The sequence below is a fragment of the Polypterus senegalus genome, chromosome 5, assembly GCF_016835505.1.
Source record: "Polypterus senegalus isolate Bchr_013 chromosome 5, ASM1683550v1, whole genome shotgun sequence".
Taxonomy (NCBI): Eukaryota; Metazoa; Chordata; class Cladistia; order Polypteriformes; family Polypteridae; genus Polypterus; species Polypterus senegalus.
Window position 1 is genome coordinate 175,007,669 of NC_053158.1, and position 25,045 is coordinate 175,032,713.

Here is a 25,045-nt window from a genome sequence, read left to right on the forward strand (position 1 = left end):
CCCGCACCACAAATCACCCCAGGAACCACTTCAGCCACACATCACCACACCCTCTCGCTAAGCCACGAGTGCAGTGATTATTTATTTTAAAAATGGCCCTTTGACATGAGCTGTGGACCCACTATACCACACAACTTTGAGAATACGAGTAGCTTTGTTTTCTCCAGATTCTACTCAGAGCTTCAGGTCCATAGGACATTCATGTGGCTTTCCAACTTGGAAACTTGTATTTATGATCTGTCCAATAGCACATGAACATAGAATGCCAGACACATTTTCTCAAGTTAAAATCCAGTAAATTGTGACAGATGGTAGACCTTTACATTTTTGTCCAGGGTCTGCTTCCTAGGTCAGGACTAACTGAAAAGACATAAATCTACCAAACAATTTTGAGTCCTTGTGGCTCAAGTCTTTATTGCACCCCTGATCCTCCAGTAGAATTAGAGGTTGTCCTTAAACTTTCAGTCAGTCACCTGCCCTTGTCCAGCAGATGATGGGATACTGCCAATAACATTGCTCAGACCCCGACTACTAAGCATCCTCGTTCATAAACTCCATTTCCTTTTCTTCTTTAAAAGAATAGACACCTGCTTTTATTGCTGGACTTTCTGTCCTAGTAGTTGAGCAGCAGTTATTGCCCTTAAAGTCTGTAGAAAGTGGTGGTCAGGAGGTGAATTCATGCTTAATATGGTCCAGGCGTATTCCAATCATAAGTAAACTCTGACAGAACGTCAAGTCTGAAGGCCAACTGCTTTCAAAAATGTAGAATTAGTGCCCCTGACAATCTGAATTCCTAAGTACCTTGTGTGCCTATTGCTGTGATCATTTTATTTCTGTTCCCTCTGACTCCCACCAGGGACCTCTGCTATGTATAAATCAACAAATACAGTATAAGGAAGAGGTAGGTCGGTTTCCATGTGATTAGTAGTACTTGCATGTCATGGCATCGAAGTGTGCAGCATGTTCATGACAATAAATGTTAACTTTCCTTGACCTGCGTGTTATTGAAGTATGGCCTTCTTAATGTATTAAGCCCCCTCATTATTCAGCAGTGTACTTATCTACACGTGCTTAATTATGTGTCTCAGACCTTGTCTAACCTCAGAGTTACTGAATCTCAGTGAGCAGATTTGTTAACGTGTTGAAGATTTTGAGAGCTGTTGACTTTTGACAGTAATGGAGATGTTTTAAGCAGTTAATTGTTTTTTCCTTTTCAGAGGTTACCAAACGTAGTGTAAAAAGTGCCTCTAAGTGCCTTATCTGCACATGAGTGTGGGATGATGATTTCTGTTATAAAAATCCCATATTATTTTAATGGTTTTATTATTTATCATTATGATTTATGGCTACAATTACTAAAGGATAAAATTCAGCAGATAGGCAGCATTTGAAGATGAAGAGTGACACATTGTTTCAGAGAAAGAACACATTTTTGTGTAAAGGAACAGAAAAGCGCTTTGAAGCACTAAAGTTTTCATTTTAAGACTTGCTGTCTAAGATTAGGACCAAGCATGCATGGCAGTGACAAAGCTGATAGGACAAAGGGTAGACATTTAGCAGGCTGTTTGTTTCTTAGGAAATCTCAGACTACAGCAACACATGCAGAGGATGCTGGTTTACACTTCTAACCAGAGCAGATGTCAGCAAACATGCTGTGGTTTTCAGTTAAAATGCCAAAATCGATCCACCCATCCATTTCCTAGATTGCTAAATCCAGTTTAGAGTTTCAGGGAACACTGACAGTGCTGAATGTGAAAAGAAAATCATCCCTGGACCATCACATGGCACACCTACACACACACACACACACACACATCATTCACACACGCCCGGCCAATTTAGAGATGTCAGTTAACATAACACGTGTACACTGCTCAGGATTATTGTACAAGACCTTAAGGGTGAAGGAATGTTAATGGTTTCATTATCTCAACAATAATATACAGAAACACCTGCCTTCTGTATAATTTGAAAATCTTATTTAGTCATCTTTTATATCATTCATTTAAATTAGAAAATAATTAAGATCCTTAAACTGATTCCAAGGGAGTCTGCTCTTGGCCAAGCCTCACATGGAGCATTCTGTTCTCCTCCATATCCTCTGTCTCCTACCCCTGCCCACTCTTACTCTTACTGATTTTACCATATTATAAATTATGTCTACCCTAATTTTCATTTGTTTAGAAATAAATACGGGAAGTTTGTATTGTTTGAGTTCCCTCAAACAGTGCCTGCTTTGCTGCAGTTAAGGGAATTACATGAAGGTAAGAATTCTTTACTTCTGTAGAATGAAAGGTTTCAGCTACTAAACCAACTGCACTTCAAAGAATATTAGTTCTTGTGTGCTGTGTGTGTGTGACACATACCTACCATATCATACAACTAGCTAAACAATGGTTTGCTAATCAGTCACTATGAACATTTATACTTACACTAGACATTAAGCCTGTTACAATAACGGACGCTAGAACGGTAGTGCATAAACATTAGTAGGAACAATCTATATTAAATGGCAAGGGACCTTGACCTCATTCTGTTCATCCATCCATCCATTTTCTAACCCGCTGAATCCGAATACAGGGTCACGGGGTCTGCTGGAGCCAATCCCAGCCAACACAGGGCACAAGGCAGGAACCAATCCTGGGCAGGGTGCCAACCCACCGCAGGACACACACAAACACACCCACACACCAAGCACACACTAGGGCCAATTTAGAATCGCCAATCCACCTAACCTGCATGTCTTTGGATTGTGGGAGGAAACCGGAGCGCCCGTAGGAAACCCACGCAGACACGGGGAGAACATGCAAACTCCACGCAGGGAGGACCCGGGAAGCAAACCTGGGTCTCCTAACTGCGAGGCAGCAGCACTACCACTGCGCCCCCTCATTCTGTTTCTTGTCTATTTTTGTCAAAAATATTTTTGCAAGAAGCCTAAAGTAAAATAACAAAAATAGAAACGTATATGACAACACAGTAAGTATAATTAATATTGCCTTAGTGTAAAACTTTGTAACAATCTGTAATACACAATTTCTGAAGAAGATATTTAGGAAAGATTTTCATTTTTTTTACCTCATGAAATTTTTCATGAATAAATAAATAAATAGCTAAGAAAATACTTAATGATAATAACATTCGATAAATGTCGACTTTTTTTCCTAAATAGGTGAAATATTTTACAATCAAGCAGAATTATTCAGGAGCCCTTGAAATTGTCAACCAGATAATAGTATCACATCCTAATTTTCTGCCTGCATTGCTTATGAAAATGAAGCTTTTTCTTGCTCAGCAGAACTGGGAACAAACTTTGGAAACTGCACGGAGGTAAAAACAATAATTTAACTTGTAATATTTGCAGTTCTTTGTGAAAGTCTTTACACCTTTAGCCGTTTCAGCATTCCACTGGGTAAAAAGTTAGAGTTAATGGTATTAAATGTGGATGCGGATGATATAAAAGTCTCTGTGTGTAGAGTGCATGTTTTTTTATGCTGTCATATGCTTTCCCTGCAGACTCCTCACACATCTCTGACTTAGGTGTGTTGCACTGCTTGGTGTGAATGCCCAGTGTGAATGAATGTGAGTGTATGGCTGTATGTACAACATGATTGTCTGTCATCCCCAAGAGCAGCATTTGGGGGTGGCAAGTGGGGCGACTGCCGTAGGCCTTGCACGTAAGGGGGGCCCACTTTTGAGGTCCACGTGTCCCGTTCGAGTGGATTTGTCAAGTTATATTCTCCAGTATATATGTTACAGCCAAAATCCGAAATTCGGCCAGAGTGGGAAGTGTTCGGCCAAATCAGGAAATGGCCAATGTCGCTGTAAATTGACCAGCCAATGTCCGATCTTTCCTTGATTTCAGGATTTGGCCAGCTAGTTTGCAAAATAGCAATGGGCAATCGGCCAAAGTTGGAAGAAAAAAGGCATGAGCGGCGATTTGTTGCCAACTTTGTAGTGCAATTTCATCGAGTGTAGCCTTAGCTGCCAGTCAGTGATTGGGAAGACACGACGGTACATAGTGATTTTTCTTCTGTGCCTACGGATTCCAGTGTGAGCAGTTTCTCGTGCAGAATGGAAAACTCACTTCTGAATCTGCATCTGAATTTTTAAGCATCTTCGCACCTTGAGCAGACAGTCTTACCTCAGCACATCAAATTTTGGCCAGGGATTTCTCGCCACTTTGCAAAATGGCCGGCCAAAGTAGCATATACACTGATCATTTCTAGTAATTCACACCTCTAGGCCAAAATGCAAAATGGCCGGCCAATTCAGGAACTGGCAGAACTTCGGGTTTTGGCTGTAACATATATATACTGCTCAAAATAATTAAAGGAACACTTTTTAATCAGAGTATAGCATAAAGTCAATGAAACTTATGGGATATTAATCTGGTCAGTTAAGTAGCAGAGGGGGTTGTTAATCAGTTTCAGCTGCTGTGGTGTTAATGAAATTAACAACAGATGCACTAGAGGGGCAACAATGAGATGACACCCAAAACAGGAATGGTTTAACAGGTGGAGGCCACTGACATTTTCCCTCCTCATCTTTTCTGACTGTTTCTTCACTAGTTTTGCATTTGGCTATAGTCAGTGTCACTACTGGTAGCATGAGGCGATACCTGGACCCTACAGAGGTTGCACAGGTAGTCCAACTTCTCCAGGATGGCACATCAATACGTGTCATTGCCAGAAGGTTTGCTGTGTCTCCCTGCACAGTCTCAAGGGCATGGAGGAGATTCCAGGAGACAAGCAGTTACTCTAGGAGAGCTGGAGAGGGCCATATAAGGTCCATAACCCATCACCAGGACCAGTATCTGCTCCTTTGGGCAAGGAGGAACAGGATGAGCACTGCCAGAACCCTACAAAATGACCTCCAGCAGGCCACTGGTGTGAATGTCTCTGACCAAACAACCAGAAAGACTTCATGAGGGTGACCCAAGGGCCCCATGTCCTCTAATGTGCCCTGAGCTCACTGCCCAGCAGCATGCAGCTCGATTGGCATTCGCCATAGAATACCAGAATTGGCAGATGCACCACTGGTGCCCTGTGCTTTTTACAGATGAGAGCAGGTTCACCCTGAGCACGTGACAGAAGTGAAAGGGTCTGGAGAAGCCATGGAGAACATTATGCTGCCTGTAACATCATTCAGCATGATCAGTTTGGTGGTGGGTTAATGATTGTCTGGGGAGGCATATCCATGGAGGGTCACACAGACCGCTACAGGCTTGACAAAGGCACCTTGGCTGCCATTAGGTATCAGGATGAAATCCTTGGACCCATTGTCAGACCCTATGCGGTACAGTGGCTCCTGGTGCACGACAATTCCTGGCCTCATGTGGTGAGAGTATGCAGGCAGTTCCTGGAGGATGAAGGAATTGATACCATTGACTGGCCACCACACTTTCTTGACCTAAATCCAATAGAACACCTCTGGGACATTATGTTTTGGTCCATCCAATGCCACCAGGTTGCACCTCAGACTGTCCAGGAGCTACAACAACAACAACAACATTTATTTATATAGCACATTTTCATACAAACAGTAGCTCAAAGTGCTTTACATATTAAAGAATAGAAAAATGAAAGACATAATTATAAAAAATAAATCAACATTAACATCGAATAAGAGTAAGGTTCAATGGCCAGGGGGGACAGAAAAAACAAAAAAACTCCAGACGGCTGGAGAAAAAATAAAATCTGTAGGGATTCCAGACCATGATACCGCCCAGTCCCCTCTGGGCATTCTACCTAGCATAAATGAAACAGTCCTCTTTGGATTTAGGGTTCTCACGGAAGGGCTTGATGATGATGATGGTCACGTAGACTTCTTCCTTTTAATCCGTCCATCATTGTTGGAGCATCATGAAGCTTTGAGTAGGCGCCACCACCACAAAGAAACCGGAAAAGAAACAGAAAAGAGAGTAGGGGTCAGTACCGATTTTAGAGCCACCATGAATAGTTGTTATGATGAATTGAACATACAGAGTATCAGGATTAAGTTAAATTACGATTAAAATGAAGTTATAAAAAGGCCATGTTAAAGTAATGTGTTTTCAGCAGTGTTTTAAGTTTTAAGCTCAGTGATGCCCTGGTCCAGATCTGGGAGGAAATCCCCCACAACACCATCTGTCATCTCATTAGAAGCATGCACCGATGTTGTCAGGCATGTATACAAGAACACAGGGGCCATACAAAGTGCTGCGTACAATTTTGAGTTGCTGCAATTAAATTTTGGCAAAATGGACTAGCCTGCCACATAATTTTTTCACTCTGATTTTTGGGGCGTCTTTGAATTCAGGGCTCTGTAGGTTGATCATTTTCATTTCCATCAAACGATGTGGCATCCTTTTGTTCTTAACACATTACCCAGTCTATATCAGTATAGATATCCAAGAGGATTTCTTTTTCCCATTGAGATCTGATGTGTTTTCAAAGTGTTCCTTTAATTTTTTTGAGCAGTTTATATTTGAGATGCTTCTATGAGGAACCCTTTTAAAATCCTTCTTCAAGGTCAAATTTCGTACATGTATACTTGTAATTTGGGTAATTTGGGCATCACATTTTGCTCTGTCGTGGTATTGTCATGAATTATGAATTGTACTTTTGTAATAGATTATATCATTATATTTTGATAAAGTCCGCGTGTTATCTTGCAAAAATTTAGCTGAATACTGTAATTAGAAAATCAGGTGTATGCTAATATTATTTTTATTAAATTTATGCGCAGGTTATTACAGTCAACACATACTGTACCAGTAACAGCTTTGACGTAACCAGCCCCACATGGGGTTGGTCAGCCCTAGTCCCTGCACACCCCTAAGGCTGCCTCTGGTCATCCCTTTCATTGTGGACTACACACCCATGACCTTACATTGAATGAAGTGATTCAAGGAATGGAGGCACCAATACGCAAAGTGCGAGATTGTTTCACAGATCTTCACATAATGCTCTATACCCACAGCATAAAATAACAACTGTAGAAACTACCTAAAGTAATCTACTACATAAATCGAGTTCTTCCATTTTTCTTGAATGCTAAGTCACAGAGAGCCAGAGCCGGTCCTGGCAGTATTGGGTGATATTCAGGAGCCAGCAAAAGACAGAGTACCAGTCCAACCCATGGAGACTACTCAGTCGTTCATACTGGACCAATGTGGCATAGCCAGTCAGAAAAACATGCACATCTGCCACACCATTCACTGAGGTGGAAACCTCCTTTGAATTTGGTGGCTAAATGATTGCTGTTGTGGAAGATCTTGCAAAAAGCAATTTAAGGAAATTTGAAATCCCAAATTAAGGTACTGCAATTGCACTGATATGAATTACATTTGGGCTCAAAATGCCATTTGATTGTGAGAATGTCACATTGGTGGTAGATGCATAATGAAACAAGTTACCAAAGTTGCTGGTAGTTGACTTCACGACCAATAGAATCGAATATTGCAAATTTGGGCAGCTTTAGTTTCTTGGTGAGTTTTACAAATAGTTCATTAGTTCAGCAGGGTAATGCACAGGTTTAGACCAAAAGCCATCAGCGTAGAGAAACCCGAATTTAAGACCACAATAGCCCTGTGGTTCAGCTTAGCACTTTGAGGTTATGTAAAGGTTGTACATCAGGGCAGTGCTTTATTTGAGAGTGCGTTAAAAGAAGATTCTCCGCTGATGCAGTGTGGCATCAAAGACATTCCTCTTGGCAGAGAGAAGAAGTGATGCTGTCCCTGGAAGTTATCTACTAATCGGTAAAATGTGTTGTGTTTATTCAGTAATAATGGCTGAGACAAGCAATAAGAGATGCAAGCTACAAATAAAAGCTGACATGTAGAGGTTTCCATGGTTTACTAAAAAAGTAAGAGTAAAAGAGACAGTGAAAAGACAATGAAGAAAAGAGAAAAACAGGCATCTTCCATTACTTTTTGTCATGACAATTGTGACCTGTAGGGGGCAGAGCAGCAACTCAAACCCCAGACACAACCTCGCAAACACCACTCCCGTAAAGTATTTCATTTAACAAAATACCTTCAAAAAGCTTTCTGTCTCAATCCATTGCCAAATGCAATTCTCTTAACTGTTTTTCTCCTCCAGTCTTCTTCCGCTCATCTCCAACTCGCCAGGGTGAGGTAGAGAAGCTTTTTTTATGTATGACCTGGGAGTACTTCTGGTGCAAGGATGTTGTTTGTAGGAAGCGCTTTTGGTTCAGGTGGAAGTTCTACAAAGTGGAGATCACAGCTCCCTGTAGCACCCCCTGGTGGGTTCCTATAATTCCCAGCATGCCCTGTGGATGTTTATATGGGTACTTCAGGGTCTTCTCCTGTGCTCCATTATACTGGTCTCCTGTCCAGGCGAGTATCTTTGATCCATCCTCACCGGGATGCCAGCATATCCATTTTCACATTGGCATCTTCTGTCCATCTTCTAGTTGAGACAGAGACCACCCTATCTCTCTTCTGCCCACTCGCTATGTTGGCCTCCTGGCCAGGTAAGGAGTTGGAACTCATCCTGGCAGGGATACCGACACATGTGTGCTATCCACCGCAATACTTAGTCATATTGTACCAATTTAGAATTGCTAATTAATATCTATGAGATATCAGAGAAATAGTAGAGAACATGCAGAAAACCAGTCAAGAGACAAGAAGAACATGCAAAGATCACATGGACTGTAACTGAGATGTGTATTAATATCCAGCCTCCTGGAGCTATGATTCCCATTCATTTTTGTGAGAGACATTTATGCTTTGTACTCTTTGATTTAGAATTCTACAGAAGGATTCAACTAATCTGGAAGCTCTGCAAATCATGGCTGTCTACAGCCTGGCAAAGGAAGGTGACCTGGCAAAGGTAAATCAAACTCGCCTCTTTGCTTGTATAAGTATTAGTTGGTGTGGGTTAGTGTATTTGTATGAAGATTACTGCTGTTCAGTTTAATTAATACTATGTATATTTTTCTGCAAGTGGTGTCAGATATTTGTTTGGTTATTCTTTTATTCCTATAGACGACTTCTCATGTTGGTGAAATCATTAGCGCTCTAGAAACTGTCGAACCTTGCAATCCAAGTCTTCACAGTACAATACTGAGTCCCATCAGCAAACTGGTAAGTTGTACTGCAAATGTCTGCTGTGTTGATCCACCTCATCCCCAAAGGAATATGCAGTCCCTGCACTTTAGAAATGAATAACTAGTGCTAACCCGTGTTGTGTTTCAATGCTTTGAGCATCTTCTGCTTCAAAATGTTTTCATTTGTCTCTTTTAAAATCCACTTAATCCAGTTTAGGGTGACAAAGTGTTTAAAATTCAGCATAATTCAAGCTATGGAGGGCAAATGTAAGTGTGTACAGTATGTATGACGAACAGAGTTGGCATGGTAGTGTGGAGGTGGCGGTGAGGCACTTAAGCTGTACAGATTTAGCGTTGTGAGTGCCACACCTGTTTTTACATTTTTTCCTGTGGATAGTCTGGTTTTTCTCCCATATTCCCAATTATGTTCAAGTTAAGCCAGCTGTCATTTCCAAATTGACGCCCGAGTGGCTGTTAACATGGGTGTGCACGTGGGCCCATCAATAGAGTGGCACCCTGTCCAGGGATGTTTCCGGCCTTGTACCCACTGCTGCTGGGGTAAGCTCTGGCATCACTCAGCTTTTGAACTGGATTCAGAAAGGTTTGTTATGTATTACACGTACAACATTGGACAATTCTGCAATAACACATCTACCTGCATGCTCTGAAAGGCTAAAACCTTAGGTTAGAATCGTTATGAGCCGTGAGAATCATCTTACAACTATTATCTTATATCTACTGCAAATCAAGTAGTAACAGATACACAGGAGAGATTTACAGGCACTTTCATTGATTGTAAATGAGGATGTGGTGAGAATTGTGATGGTATTGTTTTAAAATATTAAATAAGGCTTTTTACATAAACTAAATGGTTAAATAAGTTAGTCTGTTCCATGGATTTTTTACATTTGTCTTATACATTCACTATATTAATTATTGTATAGTGCAGATGTTCCCAACCTTTTTCCCTCCGTTTACCCAGTGGCAAGTTTTTGAAAGAAAATGTACCCCTGCTTTGGTAAATTTACCCTGTTTTGTTCCGTAATTTGAATTTATACTGTTACCATAAAAAAGCAAATGACAACACGGCAATTTTAAGATACTGCTTTTATTATTTTTAAATTCAAATAACAATACCAATAATGATAGCACACAATAATGTTCTTTCACTTATTTAAAAACAACTAATGATGAGCAGATACCAGAATACCACAACAAAACACCCTGAGTTCATGAGCCTCACATCAGTCAGTGAGACGCTTGTTCTTGCTTTTCACCTACGATTTTGGATGCTCAGTTGTTGAAAGAGGATCTTGGTGACCTCACCATTTTTAAGTAGATTTACCCCTGAGTGGTGAAATTTACCTCGCTTGGGAAACCTGTTATACTGTCTTGTTTCTGATGTTTTGTGAATATCTAGAAACTTAAAAGACAATTTTAAGAAGAAATAGTCCAATACAGACTTGCTAATTAGTGTGTATCTCCCCTTTGCTCATCTACACTGCTGGATTCTGCTTAAGGCATTATTGCACTGTTAAAAGAAAGACACAAGTACATCCAAAAGGTTTGGGGCAGTCACCCATAAAGTATATTGTGCCCTGGCTGCAAAAGGTTCATTTTTGTGAGTTGTGTTCAGGTTGAAGTCCAAAACAGATTTGATGGTATGGAGGCAAGATGGTGGCTTTAAAGGCCAGTACAGGAAGTGACGTCATCAGGACCGGAAGTGACATCATCAATAACACCGGATCCGGAAGTGGCATCTTTGGAATCGGAAGTGTTGTCATCAATGGAACTTGAACCTAGCGAGATTTCCTGTGGATGGTCTGAAGAGGATTGAGAGAGAGAGAGTCAGCACAGCTCGCCACCCAGTGGTCTGGTGTGGTACTACTATTATTCTAGCTGCCTCCCAATGGCACGTGTGTGACAGCACATTGTTATTAGGCAGTTTTGAGATGGAGAAACTTGGTGGCATATTGGTTACTGCTGGTGCCCCCACAACTCCAGGTACCTACAGCAGCACTCCTGCCTCCATCACTGCCTTTTCTCAGTGTTTGCCTCACTAGGTGTGAATGAACTCTGGACAGGGCGCCATTTCTCACACACGCCAACACTGACTCATATTGGGCCAATTTAAAGACATAATTTAATTTAAAATACATGTTTTTTAGTGGCTGGAGAAAAAAATGAAACCTCACACCTGCCTGATCCAGTTGAGGGTCATGGATTTCCTTTTGCACTCTGTAATAAAAATATAAACACAGTTGATGCACATTCCACCTTCATATATCGCTGGGGTAGAGTGTCAAAAATGTGTGAATATTTTAACAAGAGAGATCTGTTATCTTTTCACATAGTTATGAGGGAAACAACATGTCTTAACAGTGTGAGATTGAGCAACAAAGTTTTACTTGAATACACGACCTGGAGTAACTGTACTGAGAAGCCGTGTGCATTGAAAGTCACTTGCTGTTTATTTGGAATATTTCTTACCCATTCCATTCTGACCAGCGATGTGTGAATCAGGCGAGTTTCATTTCGTATATAGTTTTGCAAAACCAACACTATGGTTTGTTTTACTTGCGATTTTGCAGTTGTGAAATGTGAATCTCACTAAAAAATAGTTTTGGGAGATTTTAAAGGTTTCTCGGAAGGTAGAAAACCAGGAATATTACTCCCTAAAGCCTCCTTCACACTTTTGTGTGTTTACCTGTTTACTTTTTTTCATTTGCATAACACAATGTAATTGTCACACATCTTTTTAATCAATTGTTTTTATGCCTATCATTGACATCACTGCTGAGCACTTATTTTAAAATGTGCCAAAACGCCACATGGTGCACATTACTGTGCTTTCTACAAAGGAAAATCTGACTGCACAGGAAGCTGTCCCCACGCCCTGTTGCTCTGTTAGCCAGTAAACTGCACTGTCCTGTTTCTTGGTGAATGAATGTGTTATCCTTGGTCTAATTTTCTACTTGATAGTTGAGTGCTAATAAAACAATTCATCACAAAGCTTGGTCACTATCCTGCTCGTTTATATGCTCCCTTCCATGTTTTTCCGGATAGCCTGCTTTCCTCTCATATCCCAAAGACATTTAGGTTTGGTGTATTGGCAATGCTAAATTGGCCCGGTGTGAGTGTAGGAGTGCCCGCCCATTAGTGTGTTCTGTGTCCCACCAAAGTTACTTCTGCCTTATGCCAGATGCTTCCCTGTGACAATGATGATTTCTTGATAATAATATTCATTTACATTTGTTAGATCTATGTATGTTAATCAATTTTAAGCTGCTCATTTTGCTCTGTGTTTAATATCGGCAGAGTTTCTTTGCAGCCTTTGTAAAGTATTCCACTCAGTTGATTGAGCTGCCCTCTAGGACATCCTGAGATTTTGTGGGATCCCAACAAAGCTGCTGGATATCATGGCCGGCCTGTACACTGGCACTGTGAGTGCTGTGCAGAGTGGAGGCAGGACCTCAGCGTTTTTCCCAGTTGATTCTGGGGTTCGTCAGGGGTGTGTTCTTGCTCCTACTTTGTTCAATGCTTGTATGGACTGGGTGTTGGGCAAGGTCGTGGGGTCCAGATGCTGTGGGGCATCTGTTGGCGAAGAAAATTTCAATGATCTTGACTTTGCTGTTGATGCTGTGATCTTCGCGGAGACAATGGAGGCTCTGATTGGGGCTCTTGAGAGACTGAGTGAGGAGTCTTGAGTGTCTGGGCTTGCGAGTATCCTAATAAAAACTAAGATCCAAGCCTTTAATGACCTCTTGGGCACAGTCATCAGCAATGTGTCTGTCTGCAGAAAGAATGTCAACCTCGTCGAGAGGTTTACATATCTTGGCAGTGACATTCATGTCTCTGGTGACTCTTCCTATGAAGTCAGTAGATGGATTGGGAGAGCATGTGGGGTCATGAGGTCGCTGTAAAGAGGTGTTTGGTGCTCCTGATAGCTATGCAAAAGGACTAAGGTCCAAGTCTTTAGAGTCTTGTCTTGCTATACGGTTGCGAGACATGGATACTATCCAGTGTCCTGAGACAAAGACTGGACTCCTTTTGTACTGTGTCTTTTCAGAGAATCCTTGGGTACCATTGGTTTGACTTTGTGTCAATAAGGCACATTACCTGCAGTGTGAGGGAGCGTCAGTTATGGCACTATGGCCTTGTGGCGTAATTCCCTGAGAGTAATCCGGCTTGTAGGATTCTCATTATTGAGGACCCGAGTGGCTGGATGAGGCCAAGGGGCCACCCACGTAACACCTGGCTTTGGAAGATAGAGGGTCATTTCCATTGGGATTGGACCGTATGTCTGCCTGAGGGGTTGCCAGCCAGGATCTTGAGCTGTTTCATCATCTGGTGGTTGCGGCAACACACTGTACCAGTGCATACTCCCCAACCTGACCTGACCTTAATCTAATTTATAGTTTAGCTTTTCTTATGCACATTTATGTAATTTGTAAAATCGTATCATTTGTATTTTAAGTGTAAACTTGGTCTACAACTCTTAGCCTGTACTTTGTGAAGAGCATTATACAAAAATAAATTGAATTCACCCTGAAGTGGATAAAGTAGGTAGGAGGACATGAGGGTCAAGTTATATAGCTTGATCCTGAAAGCCAGCATAGTATACTCTGCTGTAAACATAGCTAGACCTTGGTGTAAAATAAACCAAAGAGATTTGTAAAATTCATTTGGCACAATATTGTCTATATAAATGTATTCTTTCTGGTCTTATAACAGTGTGGAAACAACCAAATGCTGTTACAGCAAATATCTAATGCAGTTGAGCGCGCACTCATGAAAGCACCTACTGCGGCGGACATTGCCAATGAGCTCGGTTTCCTGCTACTCTTTCAGTCCAGACTTCAGGAGGCATCCTATTGGTATTCCAATGCAATGAAATTGGATGGAAACAATCTGGCAGCTCTTACAGGTACTACTTCACTAATGGCTTATTTGATCATTTCATGGTGAGAAGAGAACCAAAGCTTCCAAGAACGCTTCTTTGGTTTAACCCCTGATTTTTCTATTCTGTGTCTGAGCTTTCCTGACTAGGTAAAGATTGACTTGCAGCAGATATGGAGCAAACATTTTAAAATATAAATAGAAAGAGAAATAGAATTTTATTTGTCCTCAGATAGATATACTGTGTGTGTGTGTATATATATATATATATATATATATATATATATATATATATATATATATATATATATATATATATATATATATATATATATACACTATGTTCTGAACACTTAAACAAGAAAGTCACAGTGAGGCATTAGGCAGGTGTATTGCTGTTGGTGTGTGCTGCTGTTTTGTTTTTTTTTATACACCATTTTTACATCCAGGGATCACTGGTGTGGCCATGTGCAGAAATAACAGGTCACAGGAAGGATGAAAAGCTGGGACACCAACTGCATCGTCCTGTTTAATTGAATAAAGTCCAACAAATAGCATGCCCTTTTGACATTTGTACAAGCAGCCCTTTGGGCAAATAATAACAAAAGAATTCAGCTCTTTGCCACAGAATTGATAGTTGTTACTGGAGCTCCATCCAGCAGGTCGCTCTGATTGAAAAAGACGCCTCCTTTCAGGCGGACTGGCTTCTTATATAGCACAAACTGGAAGGGGCGGGGCTAACTGTCCTCATTGGGTGGTTTCTCACTCAGAGCTGCAGGGAGAGAAGGGAAAGAGAATGTTAGCCACAGCGCCCCCTCTCGCCCCAGCAGATTATCACATACCTCATCAGAGCCTGTGAGGAGATACCCTGACATGCATTTTTGACACTGGCTGGACAGCATCAGAATGGATTTTTTTTTGAGAAAGTAATCTTAATATTATACTAATTTGCTAGAGACCTGCTGCCTGACAGCTGGGTTCAAATACTGGCCAGTCTGCTGTTGAGCTGGCATTGCATGTTCTCTCTGTGTCTAAGTGTACTTTCTTTCCACATCCCAAAGATGTCATAGTAGGTTGACTGGTGACTCTCAACTTGCTAAGGCATAAGGGTGTACAGGTATGTATGCGGGAGTATTCCCTGTTGTGGATTGGTTGCCCATCTAATATTGGCTTTGCCTTGTGCCCGATACCTCCTACAGTATAATAGGCTCCTGCACCCTCAATGCTGAACTGCATTAAATGGTTTGATAATGGACGGATTATTTTTAAAATTTCTGAAATGTGGAAAAAATGTTACCATCCTACATTTTACATATACTGTAAAACCACAAGATGGCAGGTGCAGATCTTGCTACTGGCTCTTTATGTATTCCTAATAAAATCATGCTGCATTGTCACAGCTGTGGTGAACTGTTCATACAAATGTATTTGATTACAGTGATATGACATTACATTCTTAAAACTGTTTAATCCAGTTCAGGAGCACAGGTGCTTGTGACCACCCAGGCAGCATTATGTGCAATTCAGTAACCATCCCAGGAGAGGGCACCATTCCAACACAGCACCCACTCATGCACACACCCACAACATTTTAAAACCTCCAATTCACCAAACTAGCACATTTTTAAAATATGGGAAGAAAACCACTGCACCAGGGGAACAACCAAGGGGGCACAGAGACAATATGAAAACTCCTCACAGACAATGATCAGGCACAAGATTGTAATCCAGGATGTTAGGTTTGTGAAATGCCTTCACTAACTGCTGCACCACTGTGCCACCTGGAATGAAATAGCCTGCATTAAGTAAAAATTCCATGGATAGCTCTAACTGATTTTCAGAAGGCAATTCATACCTTTCATTCCAGGGTGTTGAATTGTTTGTTTTGAAGATTTGCAAATTAATAATGTTTTAGTCCATAGTTTGTCATTACTGACACAAACAAGCTAATTTCTGTTTCTGTTTTTTTAAAGGATAGATAAATAGATTGCTGAATAATTTGTAAAACAGATGAATAGATTCATCCATTAAAGTTCCTTCTCCATTCAGGTGTCATTCAGTGTCAACTCCTTCAGGGGCAACTAGGGGAAGCAGAGCAGCAACTGGAGTTTCTAAGGGAGGTTCAGCAATCCATCGGGAGGTCACCAGTAAGTGTTTTAGCATTAAAAATTTTGCACTTCACTTGGGCTGACAGTCTCTGGTTTGTTAAAATGCCTAACAACCTCTGTGACAAGGTTACTAAAAGAAGTCAGTGGACCTGGTAAATAAATGCATGGCTGCAACTCATGGAATCAATTCGTCTTCTGTTGATTTCAGGAAGTTGCATACCTTGAAGCAGTTCTCTCTGCAAGAAAAGACAAAGGGGAACAAGTTGTGAACGCTCTGCTCAACGAAGCCATACAGCTGCACTTCTCTGGAATGGAGGGCCTGCCTTTGGGAATGGAATATTTTGAGAAGCTCAATCCTAGTTTTCTCCTAAATGTTGTAAAGGAATATTTGGCTTTATGTCCACAACAGGTAAATCCATTTGTGAAAGACACAAAGTTTGCTGTTCCACTAGTTTGATTAATTTGTTTTACAAATGGCATATATACAATAGTCAGCCAAGACCTTGAACTGCATTAAGTGTGTCTGAGGATATTAGGTTGCTATATGTTACGTATTCACTCACAGCATCAATTGATTTCATTATGGCACTTATTCTAATACCATGTCATGAGGGGCCACAAACTGAGGGCAAAGGATTATGAAACTCAGGATGGGACACCAGCCCATCACAGGGTACAATCGCACGCAGAACCACACTCAAGTAACCTCATTTGCACATCTTTGGGATGTGGGAGGAAACCTAACTAACAATAATAGTAGCAATACTTTTTGTTTCTTCACCACACAGCTTAAACAATAATTTAGATATACAGAACGTCAGTTGTGCCCAGGGGGAAAGTTAGCTTTTTTCACCAGCTCTTTAAATAATACGGGCAGAGTGGCAGCACTGAGGCTAGGGATCTGCATTGGCAATTGGAAGGTTGCCGGTTCGAATCCCGTAAACGCCAAAAGTGACTCTACTTCGTTGGGCCCTTGAGCAAGGCTCTTAACCTGCAATTGTTCTGTCCTGGGTATGACGTTAATCTGCAGGAAAAATCTGGGGGCTGGTGGCAGGATTGGCACTCCGGTCACCATAAAAAACCTCACATTGGTTCCATTCCATCTGAACTTGTGTGGTGCTGAGGTGTCACTCATTGCATGGCTGCACTCGGGTCCTAATCTGGGATCCTGAGTTGTTTTGTCATGTGGTGGGTGTGGCAGTGCGCTGTAGCAGTGCGTGCTCATAACCTCTCCTCTCTCTTTAAATAAATAAATACATTATTATGTATTAGCAGCTAAGTGAGCAGCCCTTACCACCTCTCACTTCCGGACCGGACAAACAGACACACACACTTCCACGCATAGACGTTTATATATAAGATATATGTATATATGATCTGAACACACACCAGAATGACTAAAAAGCAAGAAAACCTCTCTCCTGGCAGTCCCAGTCCCAGTGAAGCATTATGCAGGCATATCACTGTTGGTATAAACAAGCCCTCGCAGCGTTTCTTGACACCCTTCTGCTGAATAATTTATTGGCTAGAAGTCCTCAGTATTCGTTTATCAGAGAGAGGATGTGCAGCATTGTTCATAATTGGAACTCAGATTTATTTTAATTCTCTCCTTTTTTATGACCTCAATGTGGTCCTGAGTGCATCCTATTCCTGAGTCTGACATTTTAATTAGTTTATAGACTTGGTGGGCCTTTCTTGAAGTGATGTTACAAGCCCAGCACACCACAGCCTAGAAAATTGCACTGGCCATCACAGAGTTAAAGAAGATGTCACTTCCTACATTAAAGGAAACGCATTCTCCTAAGAATAAAGAGAGCCTACTCTGCTCTTTCTTATATATTTCCATTATGTTATGAAACCAGCGCAACCTGACATTAATGTGGATCCCCAGGTACTTGCAGGAGTGGACCACCTTTGTATCCTTCCTGAATAGTGACCGGACATAGAGGTCCTTTGATGCAACAAAAGTCAATAACCAGTTCCTTGGTTTTGCTGATGTTAAGATGCAGACAATTCTTTTTGCACCAAGGAACAAATTTCTCCACCTGACTTCTGCACTCTGTCTCATCCCCCTTATTGATAGAACCCATAAGTGCAGAATCATCTGAGAATTTCTGCAAGTGACATGACCTACTGTTATATTTATAGTCTGAGGTGTACAGAACAAAGAGAAAAGGAGACTGGACTGTTCCTTGTGGTTCTCCATATTAGAAACAAACTCCTTGATTCTCACAATCTACGGCCTGTTATTCAAGACACTAGAGGCTCATCCTTCTGCATATCTTTGAGCTTACATGTTAAAAAGATGACATTGAAAACTCTGCAGAAATCAAAACAATTCAGACGTCAACATCAGTAGGCTTTGCGCCAGAGGAACCAGGTTACCCAAACTATTCTCTAACATTTCAGCAATTCATAATTAATTGCAGAATTATGGTATTTGAGGGTTCCTCTAGATCAGTGGTCACCAACCTTTTTGACACCAAGGACCGCTTTTATAGAAGCAAATTTTTCCAGGGACTGGTAATGGAGGGGTGGATTCGGGGTGGGTTTGTAGGGCAGTTTTATACACAATATACAGGTACATTACATTTCTATTATTATTAAGTTATAATATTGTAATAGAAATTATACAATTTACCATTATGCAGAATCAGTGGGAGCCCTGAGCTTGTTTTCCTGCAACCAGACGATCCCATCTGGGGAAGATGGAAGACAGTGACACGCGAAGTGTGGCGCTTATGTTCGCTCTACTCTGTAATCTCGTTTTGGTTGCTGTCACTGTAGAAAACGCTGCCTCAAAAAGATAGGATATTGGAAATGGAAGCAGACTTTTCATTGGTTTCGTGGCAACCTCAGGATAATCCACCTTGACTTTAATCCAAAACGTATGGATATTTGAAGTTGTTTCAAACATATTTTTAAGGCCACTATCATTTCCAACCTCAAGCAGTTGATCCTCTTCAAGCTTAGACAAAGTTGATTCACCTGGCTTATTCACAAATGGGTCACAGATCCATTCCTTCCCATTTCGGAGGTTCGGTGGTTGGGAAATAATGCTCAAACTCTATTGAAAACTGAGATAGGTGATCATACACCAGCTGGGAGAAAGAAGGACCTGGCTTGGTATCTTTAACAACCTCCGCTAATGTTTGAAACATATCAAAAGTCCCAATGTTCACGTGTCTGCCCCATAAATCAAGTTTGGCTTTGAATGCAGCCACTTTATCTGCCAACTTGAACAATGGGTATCTTCTGCCTCTGCCCCACGTGCTGCTGCTCCACTGCCACCTCATATTTTCCTCCTCATGGTCCTACAGCACTCCTCCAGCCTGGCTGGATACTGAGTCTGCAGAGTGGGTAAAGATGGGGTGCCCAGTAGTGACTGTATGCCTGTAGTGCAAAGTAGTATGTGCTCGTATCTCTCCTCAACTTGGTCTCTCTCAGCTCGGTCTCTCTCCTTTTTCTGCGTCGCTGCAAAGTCCCCGACCCCTGCTTAGTGGTCTGAAAAGTGTCCTCAGTGAAGGGGGCAGCCATTTTTCTGTAGCCCTTCACTGAGTGAGTCTCTGTTGCTAGCAGTTCTCTTGCGGCCTGGCTGTCAGACGGTAGTGGGCCACGGACTGGGGGTTGGGGACCTCTGCTCAAGAGTGCTTCTTTCTCTTGCATGATTTGACTCAAAAACTATTCAGCACATCATCATCTCATAATAGGCTTAAGTTTCAAGTTTGGTATTTTTCCGTCCAGCTATTTTAGCTCTGGACAGTCCTCAAGATACTGTGAAACACAGACACACACAGACACACACGCATCATCAAGATACCAATATTTTCAGTATCAGGGGACCCAAAAATGTTGAGATCAGTCGAAAACCAGAAATCAAACTTTTTGACGTATCTAAAGCTTTCGCTCCTCCTCAACAGATGATAGGTTATGGTGGAGAAGGGCGCAAAGCAAAACATAACCCTCACAGTGCAGCCAGCTTTCTCCAGGTGAGAATAAGCTTTGAGGAGAAGATAGATACAGTAAGTGTATCCTTTACTCCAATCTTTGCCTGATAGGCAATATAGATGCTTTTCATTAAAATGATACATTAAAACGTACAATAAAATTACAATAAAAAATATAATAAATAAATAAGCAACAGAAATCACTAAATGCACACTGAATCTCCATTTAAAAATGGTCGTGTATGGCGAGGTCTCTACATACTGGGCAGTTTGTTCCATAGGCACAGACGAATAGAGCAGAAGGCTCAATCATCCATTGTAGGCAGCTTTGTCTGCGAGACATCCAGAAAGTTAGAGACGAGAGAGTGACAGCAGAAGTGAATGGAGTAAGTACTGAAGGTCCCAATGATACAGTACGTGGGTGCAGACGTAGTAAGACACTTGTTGACGAGGAGTAGAATCTTATAGTTGATCTGCTTAACAGGCCACCAACATAAAATAAAAAGAAAAGGGGAAGTACATGGGAGCACTTTCATGTATTAGTAAGTACACATGCAGCACAATTTTGGATTCACTGTAACTTCTGGATGGTCTTTTTGGGAAGACCAACAAACAGAGAGTTGCATTAGTCCAAACGGTATGATATAAAAGTATTAACCAGCTTCTCAGCATCTGGCATTGACAGAGTTTTTCTGAGCTTTCTTATATCCCTGAGGTGATAGAAATGTGTCAAAGATAGAGAGACAATATGGCTTTGAAAAGTAAGAGTGGGGTCAAACTTAACACCTAGGTTTGTAACTAAGGAGGATATGGGAATCATCTGGCCATTTATAGTAATATGAGTGCAACCAGACTTTTATTTTATTTTATCTGGTATAGAATGCCCACAACAATAGCTTCTGTTTTTCCCCCGTTTAGCTGCAAATAGTTTTCCATCACCCAGCACTGGATATCATCCAAGCATTTACGGGCCTGTAATAATCCTACATGTCCCTTTGGAGAGGAGCCAGAGAGAATTAACACGAACACAGAGAAACAATACAAACCCCACGCAGACACATTAGTATGTGAACTCGGGACTCTGCAGCCATTTGGCAGCACTGCATTAGCCAGACACCCACGTTTTCAGTTGTGTGTTCCGTTCCATTTGCAGGTGAAGGCCCTCACAAGGACTGCAGTCATTGTTATGCTCATATACTGGCAACTGGCTGTGGTTAACAACATGCTGAAGTGGCCTGGCCAGGCATGAAAGTGACTTGCTCCAGCCCTTTTTTAGGATAGCCAAATTCTGTCAGGACCATGATAGACCTTGGCAATGAAAAAAAAAATCATACTTAGTTAAAGGAGGAGTCCAATAACAGGAATACAATTTTTCTGATTAATAAACTGCAAGAAACCAAAGTCTGATAGCACAGCTTAGAAAACATTGCTTTAAGGTACAGTATATTCTCTCATACATAAAAGTGTCAAATCCTGAACAAAGGTTTTAATAAAAATTAGAACTTAGAGGTAAGAATTAGTTGTAATGGTCTCCATTAGCAAATGGCATTTGTTTATTTTTCATACTGTAAATGTTTTAGTATTTTCAATATTATGTTATTCATCCAAAATTACAGGTTGTCAAATGGGTTACGTGTGCTGTTTTAACCAAATTTGTGTCTAATCCAGCATTGTGATAGATTTCAGGAGGCACAGAATTGGTCAGAATATAAGCCTGTGACAGAATCAGCCTGCCCTGCATAGGTCAGCAAATGCTTTACGACAAAGAGATGCATCTGCCCAGTCCATGAAATTATATTGTTTATTAATGCTTTTTTGTTAACTTAATTATTTATTATGAATTGCCACAAGTCCACAAGTGGAAATCCATTTTCTGCTAACATAAATTCTATTTTTTCTACTCAATGACATCAAACAACATAAATGTACTCCTACATGAAGTAAAATCAAGACAAGATAACTGCCAAGGCTTGTCAGCTTTGCTGTGCCCCAGAGAGTCACTTATATAGCATAAAATTATTAACTTGGACACTTTTCAGAGCATTATAACTCTTTTAGTTACTGTACAGCATTATAACTCTTTTAGTTACTGTATTGTTCAAGCATTCAGGTTTGATTAAAAATATAGTTTGCAGTTACAGAACTGAAGCAATTGTAAACAGGCACAAAAGTCTTCAAGCCATTGAATAGTTAAGTTGCTGCACAGTAAATGGAAGTATCCATGTGTAGAAATACTGGATATACTGTAGTCCTTACATACCATCAGGGTGGTGTGCTCTTTAAGTACATGGCCTCACATTTTAGAGAGTTATGATCCTTGGATGCTTCATTCACCAATCATATACATAGGAGCCGCATTCCTTCCATTCTTCGTTAACTGCTCTGTCAATTGTAGGTGGCACATTGTTGGCCGCCCAATGTCCAAAGTATGAAGGCTTCACAATACCCGTCTTTGTTGACTGGATCATTGCCACTCTCTCTTTTTTCTTTTCAGGAAAATTGTTGCAGACTGAATGCTTTTATATTGCTTACTGAATGAAGTGAGGATGTCATGGATGCATAGGGTTTTAGCACTGTAGCCTCATAGCTCCAGGGACCTGACGTTGTCTGTGGGCAGTATGTGTCTGAATGAGTTTTCCATGGTCACTCTGGTTTCTCTTCACTTTTCAAAGACATGCAGCTTAAACTAACTGATGTCCCTAAATGAGCACTGCATTGGCATGTTGGGTAATGTTTCCTGCAATGGACTCAACTTTTAATTCAGTTCACTTTACTGTTATTGTACATTACAATACAGTAAAATGTACTGTATTTGGTGATAGGTGATAGACCTTTGCCATTATGTGGAATCTAGCAGGGCATTGCACTTTCATCAACGGACAGACTCTGGCTGCTTTTTAAACTGGAATGGTGGAATCAATTACAGAAAAATTATGAAGAGAAGAGAATAGTAAAGAAAGCCAGTGGATTAACAAAGCAGATGGTTAAGCTAAATACAGCTCTGTTTCTGCAAAGTGCTATGCTGCCTTTAGACATGCTACTCTACATGAAATACCAAGGGAAAAGCAGAATGTCAGATTTACTTTTTTATTCATCTATAAAATACAGTCATCTCATAAGAAGTCTTGCAAAAGTTTCAAAAGAAATTCCAGCACAATGTGCAGGAGAAATAGAAGTTAAAAAACTGGATATCAGTTCCGTCGTCTGTGGCTGTTTCAAGCTGCCCCAGCACAAAAACAACAGAGGCAGGACAGTTCAGATGTAATGCTGCTGGAATGCTACTGATGCCTTGGCTGCTGTTCATGAAACGGTTTCGGCCTTAATATATGTGAGTTCATGTAGGAAGCAGTTGACTAAGGTACATCTTTCTTAGTCTAAATTCTTCCCTGTGGAAGTGGATCTTTTTAATGGCAGCAAAGATGCTCCATAAATGAGTTATAAATTTATTTAATAACTGTAAAAGTAGTGGCGTATTTTATGATAGTTTGATATGTAAGCAAGACTTTTACTGTACTCAGTATATGTGACAATACAGTACTACTACCACAACTAGTAAAGGCCTACAGTCTGTTTTGATAAATCTACAAGATTCACAATGGACTTTGTGATCAATGGCATTAGCAACCCAATCCAAGGCATCCTCACTGTCATGACTTGTATTGCATACCTCAATACAATTTTCTTTTCAGATTTAGTGAACCTTTATTTATCCAATAGTTTATTTCACAATCTATGAGAAAATTTGTCAGTGTTAAAGATGCTAAGTTTTTCACTGGGTCTGACAAGGATGAGATGGACAGGATTAGAAATGAGTACATTAGAGGGTCAGCTCAGGTTGGACGGTTGGGAGACAAAGTCAGAAAGGCGAGATTGCATTGGTTTGGACATGTGCAGAAGAGAGATGCTGGGTATATTGAAAAAAGGATGTTAAAGATAGAGCTGCCAGGCAAGAGAAAAAGACGGAGGCCTAAGAGAAGGTTTATGGATGTGGTGAAAGAGGACATGCAGGTGGTGGGTCTAACAGAACAAGATGTAGAGGACATGAAGATATGGAAGAAGATGATCCACTGGAGTAGCCAAAAGATGAAGATGAAGAAGAAGATCTGAGAAAATTTGTGATGTAACATTGTGGCACTGGGACTAGCACTAATGTTTCACTGCTCTTGTATGGTTCCCAAGATAGGCGTTGTGTTGAATTTGCATGTTTTCTCTGAATGTTCTCCTACAGCTCAAAGACATTTATATTAGGTTACTGTAATAACTGGCTTTAAATTTGCTTGTTATGGGCTAATGTAAGCATGTGCTCGAGTGTTGCCTGCAGTGGACTGGCATACCTTCCAGGGCTGGTTTATGCCTTGTGCTGTTTATTATGAATTCGGTCTTTGTGCAGCCCTTTTACGGACTAAATGGATTAAGCTGATGTTATCAATGTCAGATTTACCAACTGCAGATGCTGGTCTTGTCACCAGGCCATTCCAATTTACAAAACTGAAAATCGCTGGGCATGCCAAATTTTACAATTGCGTGACAACCTTCCAGCACAGTTAAGCTCTCCCCTTTATCTGACATGCAGTGCTGTACGAAGGGCTAACCAGTATGGCAAGTTCAGCTGCTATCTCAGCCCTAGTTTTTCTTTCCTGTTTTCCAGTCTGTTGTGATCCATAATACATAAGTCATCTGACAGACAAACTTCTCTTCTGTTTGTAAGGTCCAAAACACCCATTGCTGCTTTATATTCATTGTACTCCTGGATGAGCATTCATTGGTTCTCAGCTCTCATGCACAAACAGCCCACTCCTACAATTGAAGATAAAATCAAACCTGTCTGATATTGTTGGGACGAGTTACTGGGTATGAGAGACCACGCAACAGGCCTTCACAGGAGTTCCCTGCCATTTGCCTCCAACTTTCTAAGATTCTTTAAATAAAGGCTACACCTTAAAATCGCTGATAAAGTCGTCTAATTTGAGTTACCATAAAGAGGACTGTTTTGGTGAATGATCGGTCTCAACTGTGAACCATAGTGCAGTACAGTAT

General features: G+C 40.9%; 1 protein-coding gene across 1 annotated transcript in view; it reads left to right on the forward strand.

Moving 5' to 3' along the window:
* ttc21a (tetratricopeptide repeat domain 21A) overlaps positions 1 to 25,045 on the forward strand; it is a 101,465-nt gene that overhangs the window by 21,174 nt on the left and 55,246 nt on the right. The window contains exons 6-11 of the mRNA XM_039753643.1: positions 3,170 to 3,327; positions 8,753 to 8,837; positions 8,993 to 9,091; positions 13,789 to 13,981; positions 16,003 to 16,100; positions 16,270 to 16,470. Coding sequence (XP_039609577.1) covers positions 3,170 to 3,327; positions 8,753 to 8,837; positions 8,993 to 9,091; positions 13,789 to 13,981; positions 16,003 to 16,100; positions 16,270 to 16,470 — 834 coding nt within the window. The remainder of the gene's footprint in view (positions 1 to 3,169; positions 3,328 to 8,752; positions 8,838 to 8,992; positions 9,092 to 13,788; positions 13,982 to 16,002; positions 16,101 to 16,269; positions 16,471 to 25,045) is intronic.